Source organism: Lactuca virosa, chromosome 1 (genome assembly GCF_052849685.1).
Source record: "Lactuca virosa cultivar CGN04683 chromosome 1, Lactuca_virosa_CGN04683_v6, whole genome shotgun sequence".
Taxonomy (NCBI): domain Eukaryota; kingdom Viridiplantae; phylum Streptophyta; class Magnoliopsida; order Asterales; family Asteraceae; genus Lactuca; species Lactuca virosa.
In genome coordinates, this window is record NC_136426.1 from 48598716 (window position 1) to 48613695 (window position 14980).

General features: G+C 37.8%; 1 protein-coding gene across 1 annotated transcript; it reads right to left on the reverse strand.

The window, feature by feature from the left end:
• Positions 1 to 4137: 4137 nt before the first annotated feature.
• Positions 4138 to 8349, reverse strand: LOC145123505 (serine/threonine-protein kinase 52-like). The gene is made up of 6 exons (XM_079058743.1): positions 7924 to 8349; positions 7101 to 7222; positions 5496 to 5692; positions 5025 to 5199; positions 4802 to 4936; positions 4138 to 4579 (listed from the first exon to the last, which is right to left on the reverse strand). The coding sequence occupies exons 1-6, from the start codon at positions 8243 to 8245 to the stop codon at positions 4373 to 4375; spliced, it is 1158 nt and encodes a 385-aa protein (XP_078914869.1). The 5' UTR covers positions 8246 to 8349; the 3' UTR covers positions 4138 to 4372.
• Positions 8350 to 14980: the final 6631 nt, after the last annotated feature.

Here is a 14980-nt window from a genome sequence, read left to right on the forward strand (position 1 = left end):
TGGTGATGATCATGATGGTATAGAGTCTTTAAAGCGTGATTTGGCTCACCATTTTGCTATGAAAGACTTGGGATTGCTTCGTTATTTCTTGGGGATTGAAGTTGCTCAATCTCCAAAGGGTTATCTTTTATCTCAAACGAAGTATATTTCAGATTTGTTTGAACGTGCACGACTCACGGATAATCGAATAGTTGATACGCCTATAGAGAGTAATGCAAAGTACTCTCCAACTGATGGTGTCCCATTATCAGATCCAATCCTTTATTGTACCATTGTTGGGAGTTTGGTTTACCTGACTGTCACTAGACCGGATATTGCTCATGCAGTTCATGTGGTTAGCCAGTTTGTCACTGCTCCTACTACTATTCATTGGGGAGCTGTTCTTCGTATTTTGAGATATTTACGTGGTACTCAGTTCCGCACTCTTATGTTTCCATCTTCATCCTCTCTTGAGCTGCGTGCCTATAGTGATGCAAATTGGGATAGTGATATTTATGATCGTAAGTCCACTACTGGGTATTGTGTTTTTCTTGGAGATTCATTGATATCATGGAAAAGCAAGAAACAAGATGTTGTTTCTCGATCTTCTATAGAATTTGAGTATCGAGTCATGGCTATCGCCACTTGTGAGATTGTTTGGTTGAGATGGCTTCTTGCAGATATGGGCGTTCACATCTCTCAGTCTACCCCTTTGTATTGTGATAACGAGAGTGCGATAATGATTGCCAAGAATTCAATGTTTCATGAGCGCACAAAGCACATTGAGATTGACTGTCATTTCACACGTCATCATCTCCAGAAGGGCACTATCTCCCTTCCTTATGTTCCTTCCTCTTTGCAGATTGCTGATATTCTCACGAAGCCGTTGACTGCTCCTCGATTCCATTTTCTGTCTGACAAACTCTCAATGCTTATTGTTGTTGCACTGTGAGTTTGAGGGGGGATGTTAGCCTAATAAGATTTTGGGCTTTATTTTGTATTGGGATTTATGATTGGGCCTTTTCGCTAGGAAACCCTAATTAGCTTGTCTATATATTATGTCTTTCCCTTTCATTGTATTTGTACTTCTCTTTGATAATAATACGAAACCCTAGCCGTTATATGTCTTTCACTTGTTAGTTTACAAAGCTTCCTAATAATTGACAATTATAGGCCCCAAATTATCAAGATCATAATAAACTCCGACAATTACAATGATATATTTGGAAGTTTATATTAAATATTGTATAATCAGCAATTTTGCATCAAAAAATTTCAAATCTTTGAGTTAAGCTAATGATATTATTATAGTTTGTTGATGTTTATTTAATATTGTAATAATGATATTTAATTTCAGAGCATCTTAATTTTATTTATTTATAATTTATATTCAATTAAATATAAGGCTGTTGGTTCGGTTTTTAATGGGTTGTTTTTCTATAAAACTATAACCAAACCATTATTTGTCGGTTAACAAAAAATAAAAATTGAACCATCTATTTTAAAAACGGTTTGGTTTTATCGGTTTGTAACATCTCATTTTCACAAACAAAATTTTCATTTTTAATTAAGATAAAACATCATTTTCTTAAAAATCCAAGTTAAGAAAACTCATTGTTCAAAATACAATTATTTGAAAATCAGAATAATATGATAAAAGCAGAACTTCAATGTTGTTGATGAGTGTGTACAGTCACGCCTTCGTCTTCCAATGATCATCAATGATACCTGAAAAATATTTAATCAACTACTACAAGCCGAAGCTTAGTGAGATCCCCCAAAATACCATACACCACAATATACATACAAGTATACACGCATCGGCCTTCAGTCCATGATTGGCCCACCTCCCATGCTTACAACATACAACTAGTCTGATCCTGGCCTACAACACATTGTTGGCCCGCCCGGGAATCTTGGACTACTACACGGAGCAGGACTGCTTCAACCCACCACAAGATATGCCGACATATATAACACACAAACAATCAATCAAGAACATTAACACAAGCAACTTTCTACACTAGTCTACCTATCTAATAGCCTACTAGCGCAAACATGGTCTCATACAGTACACTAATAACACAACTGGAAGATCACCAATGAATGCATAACTACATATATAATTAGAGGCGAGATAGACAATCGAACAGGTGATCCCACTCTAGAGCCACAACCAAACAAGGAACATGCAAGAAAGCCTAGATCAAGAGTTCTCAGGCTATCCTACATGACTACATACAACACTTAGGGCACTGAACTAGAGGATCCCTGACCTACTGATACTCTAACCAGCAATATCACTACCCCTTATATCCTACCATGTAACGATATACAGCGTAACACATAGTATAGTGAGGAAACTCACCTGAAATGCAGAACTGTAGTACCATTGTTACTTTCTCAACTCCTCGTACTGGACAGACCCGCGAATTGACTATCCCCAACAAAGGTCATACCTTAAACAACAATCCAATCCTATAAGTTAGACTCAAGGTCAAACTGGTCAAAAGTCAACAGTCAAGTCAAAGTCAACACAATTGGCCACCACGTCGTGGCCAGGCATGTGTCACGTCGTGGAAACTTCACAACAAACAGTCGGGAGAATCCTTCCACCACATCGTGGTGAGCATATCATCATATCGTGGGAACTGTTCTGGACAACTTAATGGATTAAGCCCTTAACCCATTAAGTCACACACTCATTCTCTCCAGTAGGCTTCTTTCCACCCAAAAGCATCATAAAAATCCTTTCTTTGTGGACATGCATGTCTAATGTATGTCTTGAACTCAAGTTAGGTCAAAAATGGTAGAAATAAGGTCAAAACCTCATGCATGGAAACAAAACTCTACAAATCCTCTGATCTGGAACATAATACCACAAAGGGATCTCAATGAGGTGGTGAGGAGCTTGCTTGTTGAATATTAGACTAAGAACACTTTCTTCTTGCTTCAAAGCTACAAAACACCACCAAAAAGCTTCAAGGTACCACCAAGGGAGGTTGGAGCTTGTTCTATGTCAAGAGGGAGTGATGGAGGCTAAGGGTGAGCAAACTCTAGCCATCACACCCCTTAAATAGGGGCACTAACTCCGGAAACTAGGGTTTGCTTAATGGTCGCCACCACATTGTGGCCATTACTTTGCCACGTCATGGTGCATTAAAAGAATGTGTGTTTTATGAATCCTTGCCACGTTGTGATGCTTCCTCCACCACGTCATGGGCACCACCAAATTCCACATTTAGAAGGTTTGAAAATGACCAAGTATCAAAAGAAGTATTCCTAGAATGCATATTGCAGTTAATTCGGTTTTTACGCTCACCCGTAGATATAATTGTTATGAAATTTCCACATTGTCCAAAAGACGTTAATGATCATCGCATCAAAACATTTTCTTTGTGATGCATTGAGATTCAATTTATCCACCCAACGTATCTGGTTTTTCGGAGGTAGAGGTAGAGCAATCAAGATCCCACTATCTACCTATGAGCTTTTAAATACTGTTAATACCCATAATCGAAAGACAAGAAATGATCAAATGTTCACAGTCTCAATGGCATCAAGACAGGACAAACCATGAAGTCTAAATCAATACCTTTATTGACAAGTTTCACATGTTTGGAGATTTTATTACATATTTTAGTTCAATGTAAGTATCAAAGCAACAAATTGTATTTGGTTATTAGGTGTTGACGGATAGATGTCTATCAATCAAAGGTTGAGGATTCAAGTACCGTTGTGGATGAATGGTATAGATTTATGAGTAGAATAGTAGATACGTGTGTAAACCGTTCTAAAAAATCAAACTCAATTACACTCTCTCGAGCTTTTGGAAATTTAGATGATGATTGAAAGGAAATAAAATTATTAGTAAAGTATATGCATGCACATAACAACATAATATACCATGTTTTAAAATCTGATTATCAAACAATTCATTTTTCACACACAACATACTCTATTTTTAACATTGTACTCGATCTATAACCAACAAAACCTTAGTTTAAAGTTTAAACCAACACTTAATGATTTTAATTTATGTGTTTTAGTAACTTCGTCTTAACAAAAATGTCTCAACAAAAACTAAAGGAAAATTAAAATACGTTGCTAATCTGAGTTTAAAAAAATCACATTACCTAAAAGATAAATCTACATGAGTTGCCACAAGACAAATAAATATAGTAATAATACCCATTAAATAGGATGTAATGTAATCTATTTAAAGAATTTAAAAAAGAAAAAAACTTTACATAATCCAAAGCACGAAACATGCAGTACCAGTACCACAGACACATCATCTAATATATTCCCATTTTAGGAACTCCCCAATTTCTAATAAATTACCTTAATTTAGTCTTAAACTTCCCAAAAAACAGATGAAATTCTTGAAATTTCATGGCCCACGATGCTTACGGAAACACAAACAACCCTGTGGTTGATCACCCGGGATCATACCTCCTCCTTTTGAGGTGTCAATGGCTTCCAACATCGTCACCACTTCATCCATCTCAGGCCTCTTGTCAGGATTTGCATCCCAACACCTCTTCATTACATTCGAAAGAGAACTCGGGCAACACCTCGGTATTTCCGGCCTCAGATTCTGCATATTTTTAGTAGAAAAAATGACTAAAATACCCTCCAATAACACAACAAAACAAGAGAATGAACAGGACATTCACGTCTTTTGCATAGACAGAGATCAAAAGTGAGTTCCTGTCTCACCTTTTTGAATTGGACAAAAAAAGTACAATTCTTGTCCTTGTCAGTCTTGGTCTCAGTTCAATGCATGTCAAAGAAGACAGTAGAAATAGAAATACAATACCTGACGAACGACGGCTGAGGTGACTTCTGAGAAACTAAGGTCAGGATAAGGCATATCGCAACAATAAATTTCCCATAAACATATGCCAAAACTATACACGTCGCATTTCCTGTTGTAGGGGTTACCGTTGAGAACCTGCAAATTTACATTTTTACCCCCATTCGACCAAAAAGCCCACCACAAATGCATTTTTGGTATGATATTGTGATAAATGAGGGCTTACCTCGGGGGCCATATAGCCAAGAGTTCCGGTCTCGCCTGTCATGTCATTAGGGTTTGAGGCTTCAACACGTGCAACTCCAAAATCAGCAATTTTAATAGTTCTACTTTTGTCCAATAACATATTTTCAGTTTTCACGTCTCTGTGTACAATCTTTTGAGAGTGCAGGTAGCTTAATCTGGTAAAAAATTCAATTTATTACGATAAGAACTCCTAACAAAAAAGAAAAAAAAAAGATACTTTTTTGACATCTAAAGGTCAAAAAGACTTTTTCAACTTCGAATTTGGCAAGATTCTTTAAGATTCTTAAAGTAACCGTATAAATTTCAATGGTTACATTAAAGACCGTAATATATATATTAAAAGCAGGAAACTTTCTGTTTTAAATTTGTTTCGAGATTTAAGTAATGGTTTCAATGTAGTTTGTTTGACCATGAAGTCAACTATTTTTAAAGAGGGGAAGGACAAGATTACCCTCTTGCAAGATCGAGTGCCATTTGAACAACCACTTTGAAAGCAAGCTTCTTTCTTCTGTTTTTAATAAGGTAATTCTTTAAGGCACCTCCGGGAAGATATTCCACAACAACACAACAAATGTTACTTGGCATTCCAATTTGACCATTTTCAGTTTGTACATTCAGCTCTGAAGAACCCATTGTTGCACCTATGAACTGCATTATAATATAAGTACATGAATAACTAATTAACCATTTAATACTTGGGATAATCACCAAACATGACCATCATATGATGTGACATTTAACATATTCTCCACCAATTACCTGATTGGTCAGTTGTGAAATTGCTTTATTAATGGTCCCACCTCCAAAATTCTTTAAAAGAAACTATTTTTATTGCAGAAATGTTAAAAAAAATTGTGAAATATACAGCTTTTGCACTTTTGTTAGTAAAAGGTAAATTCAATTATTTGGAATTTCACAACTGACCAATTATGAAACCGGTGGTCATTTTGAGCTATTGGTCAAAAAGGTGGTCAACTGTTAAATATCAGATCATATGGAGGTTAATTTTGTGATTATCGCTTAATACTAATTAGAGGGAAAAGAGAAATAAAAAAGCACCAAACACTTTATTTAGTAAGGTAAATGCACAAGGTATCTAACTATAAAAGGAAAGAATATTTTCAACCCAAATCAACATCACCAATGCTTTGTAAAGATGACAAGAGGAAAGTACTAAAAAGTTCCCAAAAAAGTAAACTTGGTCAATTATTGTGATAAGTTTATAAAAAGAAAGTGTTGTGACGTTGGAAGAAGAAGAAAAGAAAAACACGTATTTTAAGCTTATGTGCAAGAGTTGAAACAAGAAAACAATTCAAGCTGTAAACCGACACCGACTAAAAAATAAATATAAACCATATAACGTGAGAAAAAGAATCACATTCTCTTTAAATTTCTACGCGAGTGACGCATTGTTCTAAATAGGGAAAGTTGTCAGGCAAGAGTCCAAGATTGTTATAACTTATACAAAAGGAAAAATTGTAGGAAATAGCAACTTACTTTACTATAGCTATCAATATAGGCAATGTATTTTACTTTTACCTTATTTTCTTTAAGGATAATAGTAAATATGTAACCTAACACTTGTAAGCATTTTATAAAGTTTCAAAGCATATTCCTATTATGGATTTATAGATAATGTAATGAAATGAAAGCATGATGCTATTATGTGAAATAAATGTAAACATGTTAGCATTATGGCTAAAAAGTAAAAACCAAGTACATTGACAATATTGGTAGCAAGAGCAAAACATACAAAAAAGAATGTTGTCGCTTTATAAGGAAAGAAATTTACTGAAAAATATTTTATGTTTAGACATGGAAATTGTCATTCGAACTCGCTTAACTATTGTTTGAAATGGTTTTCTAATAATAAAAAAAAAAACAAGTAGCAACTAGTTTAGAACATTTGAAAAAAAAAAAAACAATTATGATTGTCATTTATGAAATATTAAGGGTCAACATAAACCGATTTGGGGAAACAGGAACAATGTTTAAAAAGATCATATGCATTAAATCAAGATTCAAGAAGAATGTTTAAAAAGTCCAAAAATGCAACCTTTGTGACATTAGGATGGTCAAGTTTATGCCATACAGCCACTTCTTGTGTAAAAGCTGCCCTTAAAGATTGTATTTCAGCTTCTGTTCTGTGGCCCTCTTCCCCCCAGTCCAGCAGTTTTACTGAAAATTAAAAAATTCCAATAACTTTTTTTTTTCAAATAATGCCAAGAAATAAAGACAATGGTAAAGTATATAAGAAATTGATGTTATTATATTTATATATAATAATAATTGAAGTATATAGATTATTTTTATTGAACTTAATAAAGTTGAGGCTGTGATCCTAATTTGTAGCCGTATATTCATACAATAAAGCAAATGGAAATATTATTTTATTTAGTATTCTAAAAACAGCTTGGATCACATGAAAGTCAGAAAGACAACATCATAAATCGAAGTTACTGGTATCACCTGTAGAAAATTTTAAAACCTTATCCGTGTAGGTCACGGATTACATGTTGAACAATTTCACTTTTAAAATTACAATTACAACGCCATCAACCACCACCCACCACCGTCATTCATCCGGCATGTCCCGCCACCACCAATGTGGAAATAAAAATTTTGATTCATAAGAAAACCCCCATTTGAAAACTCCATGTTTTTTACTTATTGAAAAAGATTAAAATTATTTTAAATGTGGATTCGTAAATGTTGGAGCTAATTGCGATTTGAAGTACTGAAAGTTCAAATTAATTAATGGAATAAAAAGAGGATGTAGATTATATAAAACGATGGCGAAACCCAAAAATTGAATTTGAGTAAATTGATGTAAAAACACGATGGAATGCGCTGGAGACTTAGGGTTAGGGAAGACTGACCGGCGACGTCGATTCCGTCGTAGACGCCACGGTGCACGGTGCCGAAAGTACCACGTGCAAGAATACCTTTGATTAGGAGCTTAGAAGGGTCGATCTCCCACTCCTGCCTCTCCCTTTTACTAGTTGCAGTAGCCTTAGACGGTAGTGTGACGGCGGAAGCAGCGGAGGCGGCGGTGGCCGAGTCTTCAAAATCTGGTTGTTTTTTCTTGTTCTTTTCCATAGTCCATGCTCTGTTGAGATGCCTCTCAAGCTGTTCATCTAAACTCTTCAGATCAATCTGATCTGCCCTTACAAATCCATCATTGTTGTTGGTCTCCTTCATCCTTTCCGATCACTCGCAAAAACACTCGGTGATTTCAATTGAGTCAATTGGGTTTTTCCGGCGATTAATTTCCCCCCTTTTTATACCAACGGGTTACACTATATCTCAGCCGGTAAAGATTTAGGGAGGGAGGTCTATTCTTATTATATCGAGTAAAGTTACAAAAATCGTCCCTTAACTATAAACTAAAATACATTTTTTTCTCAATAGTTTTCGGTTTACGTTTCCAGTCCCTATATTAAAATTGAATGATTATAACTACCCATTCTATTTGGCAAATGCTAAATAAAACCTCTGAAGTGAATCATGTCAAAATGAATGATTATAAATATTCTTTAATTATTCTTTTAATAAACATATATATATATATATATATATATATATATATATATATATATATATATATATATATGTTTTGGTCAAAAATCGACTAAGTGGATATCAACCAATGTGTATGAAAGGTTGTGGTATTAGTGCAATGTAAGTATAGAATAATGATCAAAGTAAGACAAATGAGTTATAAGGAAAGTCTTTGATCTTTTATTGGATCTCAAGCATAAAACATTGGGAAGTGATAATGATCACCTGCTTGATATGTTTTATTGGTTTTAATCTGAGACTACAAAGATGATGAAGGTAATACGAGTATAAGTGTAATGGTAGAGCTAATCGTCTATATAGTTTGCGAGTTACATGTGTTAGTTTTAGTCTAAGCTAATCAACAAGAAGTCGGATAATTTTGGGATCCTCCAGAATCAGCATATGGACGTTGTTTGACTTGGTATTCCGGGTCTTTTGCATGGTCAAGATGACTTTCCATTGAGAATGAGTCTCATGTTGAATAGTTCTGCACATATGGGAAAAAGAGAGATAAAATATAATTGTTATAAGTGTTAGGGAATATTAGTGATAATAATCAGGATCTTGGGATATGTTTAAGGATCATGAGGCTTCAGAAATATCAAGGATCCTGGATATGAGTTAAGGATCCTGCCCCTAACAATTTTCCCCAAATTATACCTGCGAAATATAAACGTTAGTTTTTAAATATTTTGAGGTATAATTTTAAAGCAAAGAGCAAAGTAAAAAAGTTATAACAGATAGGGTAATTTAAATTTCAACGGATAGATTTCTAGCCGTTGGAATGGGTCAAATCACCATTCTACCTTTCCTTGATTCTTATATAAATAGGGTATTCAACCTTTCAATTTTGTCTCACTCTTTTAGCTCTTCTTTTGTACATCCACCGAATATCATCGAAGGTACTACCTTTGTTTATTTTCTCCTTCCTTGTTTTCTTTTTAAATATGGCCAAAAAATGAGCTCGTTCTTGTGCGAGCATCATAGCTATACCTGATGATGATTTTGTAGACCAGAAACTCCTTTCCTACGAGGAAACTTGTACCTTCGACGACGATAGTATCGAAGCTTTGACGTCAGGATTCAACCGGAATTTATTTCTTCCGTTTTGGGTTTGTTTTCCTGAGTATCCTTTTACCTTAGGTCTTACTTATCCCTTTTTCGGAATTATCTCTGAATTCTTCAAGATAACCAAGATTTCATACATCTAAGCCATGCCAGCGGTTTGAAGGATCTTTTATTGGATTGATCATCTGAACCGCTCCAAGGGTCTCAACATTAGTCTAAACGAGTTGGCTTGTGTTTACGATCTTTCGACCTTTGGGAATTCTCGTTTCCTGTTGAAAGTTAAAACCGATAGATCACCTCTTATATTAAAATCCAAGCATAACGATGGTGCTTGGAAAGGAAGATACTTTTTCGTGAAACGTGACTCGATTCCCGACGGAAATCTTTTACCTCAATCCTGGGTAGAAAAGGGTAGGGTTTCTTATCTTTATATTGAGGATCACAATATTCACGCTTCTTATTTTGTTTGATTTTTTGCAGCTTTCAAGTTCGACGAGTTAATTCCCCCTGCTGAGGACACCGAAGAAAGGATTAAAGAGCTTCCTTGCTATGTCCGAGATTGACAGGACATTCAAGCTTGATCCTTCCGGTCATCAAGAAAGCTCAACCGATATCATCCCTATGGCTACCAGTAAGGATCCTTGAGTGCTTTCATCTATTGTCTTGAGAAATTTTAAAGATTTCTTTGGTTTTCTCAGGATCCAAAGCCACACGTGTCAGTGCTCATATCTCCCTTTCTGACCTCGATACGACCATGTCTAGTGGTCAGTTACTCGTGAACAAAAAAAGATTAGATCTTCCCTTGCCTAAGAAAGTCCCATATAGATCTGACTACGAAGACTCTAGGATCCTGTAAGAGAAAAACTTTTGAAGCGAGGTTACACTCCAAAAGTTGGTCTCTTTTTCTCAAGTTGTAAGTGTTAGTGTTAATCTTGTTCTTTATTCTTTGCCTTTCATTCTTTCTAATGTTATTCTTGTTTTAGGTTTTTATCATGTTTCCACATACTTGAGGATTTGAGCTGAAAAGGCTGAACAAACCTTAAGAGAGCAAGAGAAAGTGTGGAAGGCGGCCAACAAGGCTCTCTTGAAACGAGTGGAACTTCTGAGCAAGGAGAAAGTCGAGAAAGATGAGGAGCATGATGCGGAGATGACAGACGTGATCGCCGAATCGAGGGTCAGTGCTGTCATGGTTGTTTGGGAAGTCAAGATCAAGTTAGCCGAAGATGTGCCCAACGCAGGATCTTGGAATTTGGTTGGGTGGCATGCAACCTTAGCCAATTTAAAGGGTAAACCTGTCAACTCCAATGAGGATCCTGAAGGGCCGCATCTGAAATCGAATGATGAGGAGAAGACCCCAGGCAATGATGACTAAGCCACGGTCTAGGCATGTTAGATAAGAATATTTTGCATGATTTTGTACAAGACAATGTTTGTTTCTTATGGAATTGATGTACAACTTTTTATCCATGGTTGTTTCATACTTCCCTGCTTGCCTGGTTAATTTGTGTGGTTGTAGCAATAAGATTTCTGAAGATCCATGTATAATTAGGGTCTTAACAAAATCATATCGTATAGAAACTCTGAATAAACTTGAAAATAGTTAGTCATCAACTTGGGATTTTAAAATAGTTAAGATCCTTTAAGATGATAAACCTTTAAATATTACATAGAAAAAATGATTTTAATAGATAGATAGAACATGATGTTCCTTAGGGTTCACAATCCTTTGAGTCATGAAAAATTTGAAGTTGTGATTCCTTTAACATAATCTGGGAGTTTGCATATAGAAGGATCCGCATTTCATGAGTTCATCATGAAAAGATCCTTATTGAGCTTTTACTTAGCAAAACCGGGAGGATCCCTCTTTAGGAATTAGTCGGGAATGATCCCAACTTCAAATGCAACTGGGAAAGATCCCTATTTGTGACATAATAATGCTACAAACCTTAGACGTTTCCTGGAAAAAAAATCCCATCTTATGACAACATGCTTATGTTCAACAAACTTTTGGGGAGAATCCCAACTTAAGATAACATGTTAGTGCTATAAACCTTAGGAAATTACTGGGGAGGATCCCAATCTTGAGATAAAACGTAAGTGTTATAAACCTTAGGAAATTACTAGGAAAGATCCCAATCTCGAGATAACACGTCAGTGTTATAAACCTTATGTTTAAACGTTAAGATCTTGACATATGTTCAGAAATAAGAGGGTTGCCAAGTCACTGAAACATGAAATGATCCCCTTATTCACATCCCATAGTAAGATTTTGTGCATCCAAGCGAGGCGTAGAAACCTTAACTTGTAACGCCCCATTTCTGGTATGTGATTTAAATAAAGTAATTTTCTTTTCTTAAGGGGTACTCAACGAGTCAGTAGCCCGACTCGTCGAGTAGAGACGGGTTTTGCACGCGATTTAAGTTGACGACTCGACGAGTCCATATTCCCGGACTCGGCGAGTCTGCCAGTCTGGTACTCAAGACCACAGCGTTGATCTAGCAGGTCCGTAGCAGACTGCAGACTGCGTAGAGTCGGCAGAAGAGTTACGCCGACAGGAGGCGTTCGGATTTGGAGTTTCAGGTGGGCGATATGGTCCTCCTGAAGGTATCACCCTGGAAGGGTGTTATCAGGTTCCGATAGAGGGGCAAGTTGGGCCCCAGGTTCATTGTTCCGTTTAGGGTTTTGGCCCGGGTGGGTCGGGTTGCTTATTGGTTGGATCTTCCAACAGAGCTTAGCCAGATCCACAACACTTTCCATTTTTCTCAGTTGAGGAAGTGTTTGGCGGACGAGTCAGCAGTTGTACCCTTGGAGGATATTCAGGTTGATAGCAGCCTGAATTATATTGAGAGGCCTGTTGCGATCTTGGATTGGAAAACGAAGACCTTGAGGAACAAGGTAGTCCAGCTAGTGAAGGTGCAGTGGCAGCACCGGAAGGGTTCAGAATGGACGTGGGAGGCCGAGGAGGAAATGAGGGTGCATTACCCAGAGATATTTATAGATTCAGCAGCAGACTTCGAGGACGAAGTCTAAGATAAGTGGGGGAGAGTTGTAACGCCCCGTTTCTAGTATGTGATTTAAATAAAGTAATTTTCTTTTCTTAAGGGGTACTCGACGAGTCAGTAGCCCGACTCGTCGAGTAGAGACGGGTTTTGCACGCGATTTAAGTTGACGACTCGACGAGTCCATATTCCCGGACTCGGCGAGTCTGCCAGTCTGGATGAAACCCTAATTTCAAGGGTTTTGCACCCTATTTAAACATCTTATGTGCCCCAATACCAGCCTCCCTCACCCACAAAGAGTCCCATATGAAACCCTAGCCGTTCTTAAGCATTTTTAGAGCATTTTCTCACTTGTGAAGGTCTTAGTGCATCTTGGGGATTTGGGGAAAGAAGAGAGAAGAGAAGTATTCAAGGGGAGCAAGTGGATCCGGATTTCTGGTTGCATTTCAGTCCCCTTTGAGGTATCAAGCTCGAATCTTTGCTTATTATCAATTAGATCTCTTGAAAATTTTGCTTTTGTTGATTTTGAGCCCTTTCTAGACTTTAAGGTCGAATTAAGAGTTAATATGATGAATGGACTTCAGATCTAAGCTTTCCAGAGCCTCTTAAGCTCAAGGTTGCCACCTTTATTGAGCCAAGTTTCCATTCCAAGCTTAGATCTCTTCCTTTAGCTTATTTTGGGTATTTGAGCTTCATATTAGCATGCATGCACGTAAAGTTAGAAACTTTATGTGAAAAACCAGCCCTAGGAGCCCAGATCTATGAATGGAATGCACTGGATTCGAGCAGAATCGACTGTTTAGTAGTGACATGCATGGGACTCGACGAGTCGTTCTTCAGACTCGACGAGTCGAGTTGCGAGTCCCCGATTTTCCCCATCTGAGAGTTTAAGGTGGAATCAGTGAGTAGATAATGGACTCGGTGAGTAAAGGCTCAGATGTAGTAGTGGAGGGACTCGACGAGTTGTTCATACAACTCGGAGAGTCAAGGACTGATCTCATTCATAGGATGAAGGAGGACTCAACGAGTTGTTCATACAACTCGGCGAGTCAGATGAAGATGAACTAGATGTTAGTATCGAAGAAGAACTCGTCGAGCCTTTGCCAAACTCGCCGAGTAGAAGCGGGTAGAGGATTAGAAAGGATGATAGGGACTCGGCGAGTTGGCGGCCCAACTCGGCGAGTCCGGTCAACTGAGAGTTGACTTTGACCAGGATGTTGACTTTGACCAGGGGTAAAGTAGTCATTTTACCCTGAGAGTAGTTATTAGTATCTGATTTAGTGTTTATGGGATTTGTAGCCGGGGAGTTCCGGAGCAGCAGTCAGACAGTTTCAGATTTAGCATCTCAGCAGCCAGCATTGCGAGGTGAGTTTCCTTCCAGTAGGAACGGGTGTACGGCCACAATGCCGGCCCGTTTAGTTAGCAGTAGTCCCGGACTTCGGTCCGATGCAGTAGTTCAGTGTGCTTGATGTCTTTGTGATTCAAGCATGTCTTTGTGTTATGTGTTCCGGGCTTCGGTCCGATGCAGTATGCAGTATCTATGTTTATGCTAGTAGTTATGATTATGTTATGCTATGTTCAGTCAGTTCCGGACTTCGGTCCGATGCAGAGGGCAAGGCCCTGGTTAGTTCCGGACTTCGGTCCGATGCAGTTTCCGGACATCGGTTCGATGCAGAGGGCAAGGCCCTGCTTAGTTCCGGACTTCGATCCGATGCAGTTTCCGGACTTCGGTCCGATGCAGAGGGCAAGGCCCTGGTTAGTTCCGGACTTCGGTCCGATGCAGTTTACGGACTTCGGTCCGATGCAGAGGGAACGGCCTTGGTTAGTTCCGGACTTCGGTCCGATGCAGTTTCCGGACTTTGGTCTGATGCAGTGGGCAAGGCCCAGTAGTTGCTTTATATGTTATTGTTTGGTATGTGGTAGCTTGGGGGAGCTCACTAAGCTTTGTGCTTACAGTTTCAGTTTTTGGTTTCAGGTACTTCCGCTAGTAAGGGGAAGAGCTCGGGATGATGGCATCGCACACACCACAGCTTTAGTTTTATCTTGGGAGTTTTATTCAGATATTTTGATATGATTGATACAGTATTTGTTTCGACACAGTTACTTGACTTTTGAGTTACTCATTCTATGGTTCTTAGTATGTATGACATTCGATGATGTGATTTTTAGCAATATTAAAACAAAAATTTTTGGGTCGTATTTTTGGACGTTACAAGTTGGTATCAGAGCCTTGGTTTGAGGGATTCAGCCACACTTTCGGGTATGACTGGACTCAAACTAAGGAAATGGTAAAAGATTTTCAAAAGAA

Bases quoted from the DNA above. Each gene is read 5' to 3' on its own strand.
- LOC145123505 (XM_079058743.1), bottom strand. From the start codon at position 8,245: ATGAAGGAGACCAACAACAATGATGGATTTGTAAGGGCAGATCAGATT. The intron at 4,937-5,024 runs GTAAGCCCTCAT...GTAAATTTGCAG, and splicing joins TTGGCTATATGGCCCCCGAG to GTTCTCAACGGTAACCCCTA. The intron at 4,580-4,801 runs GTATTGTATTTC...AAAAATATGCAG, and splicing joins CCTCAGCCGTCGTTCGTCAG to AATCTGAGGCCGGAAATACC.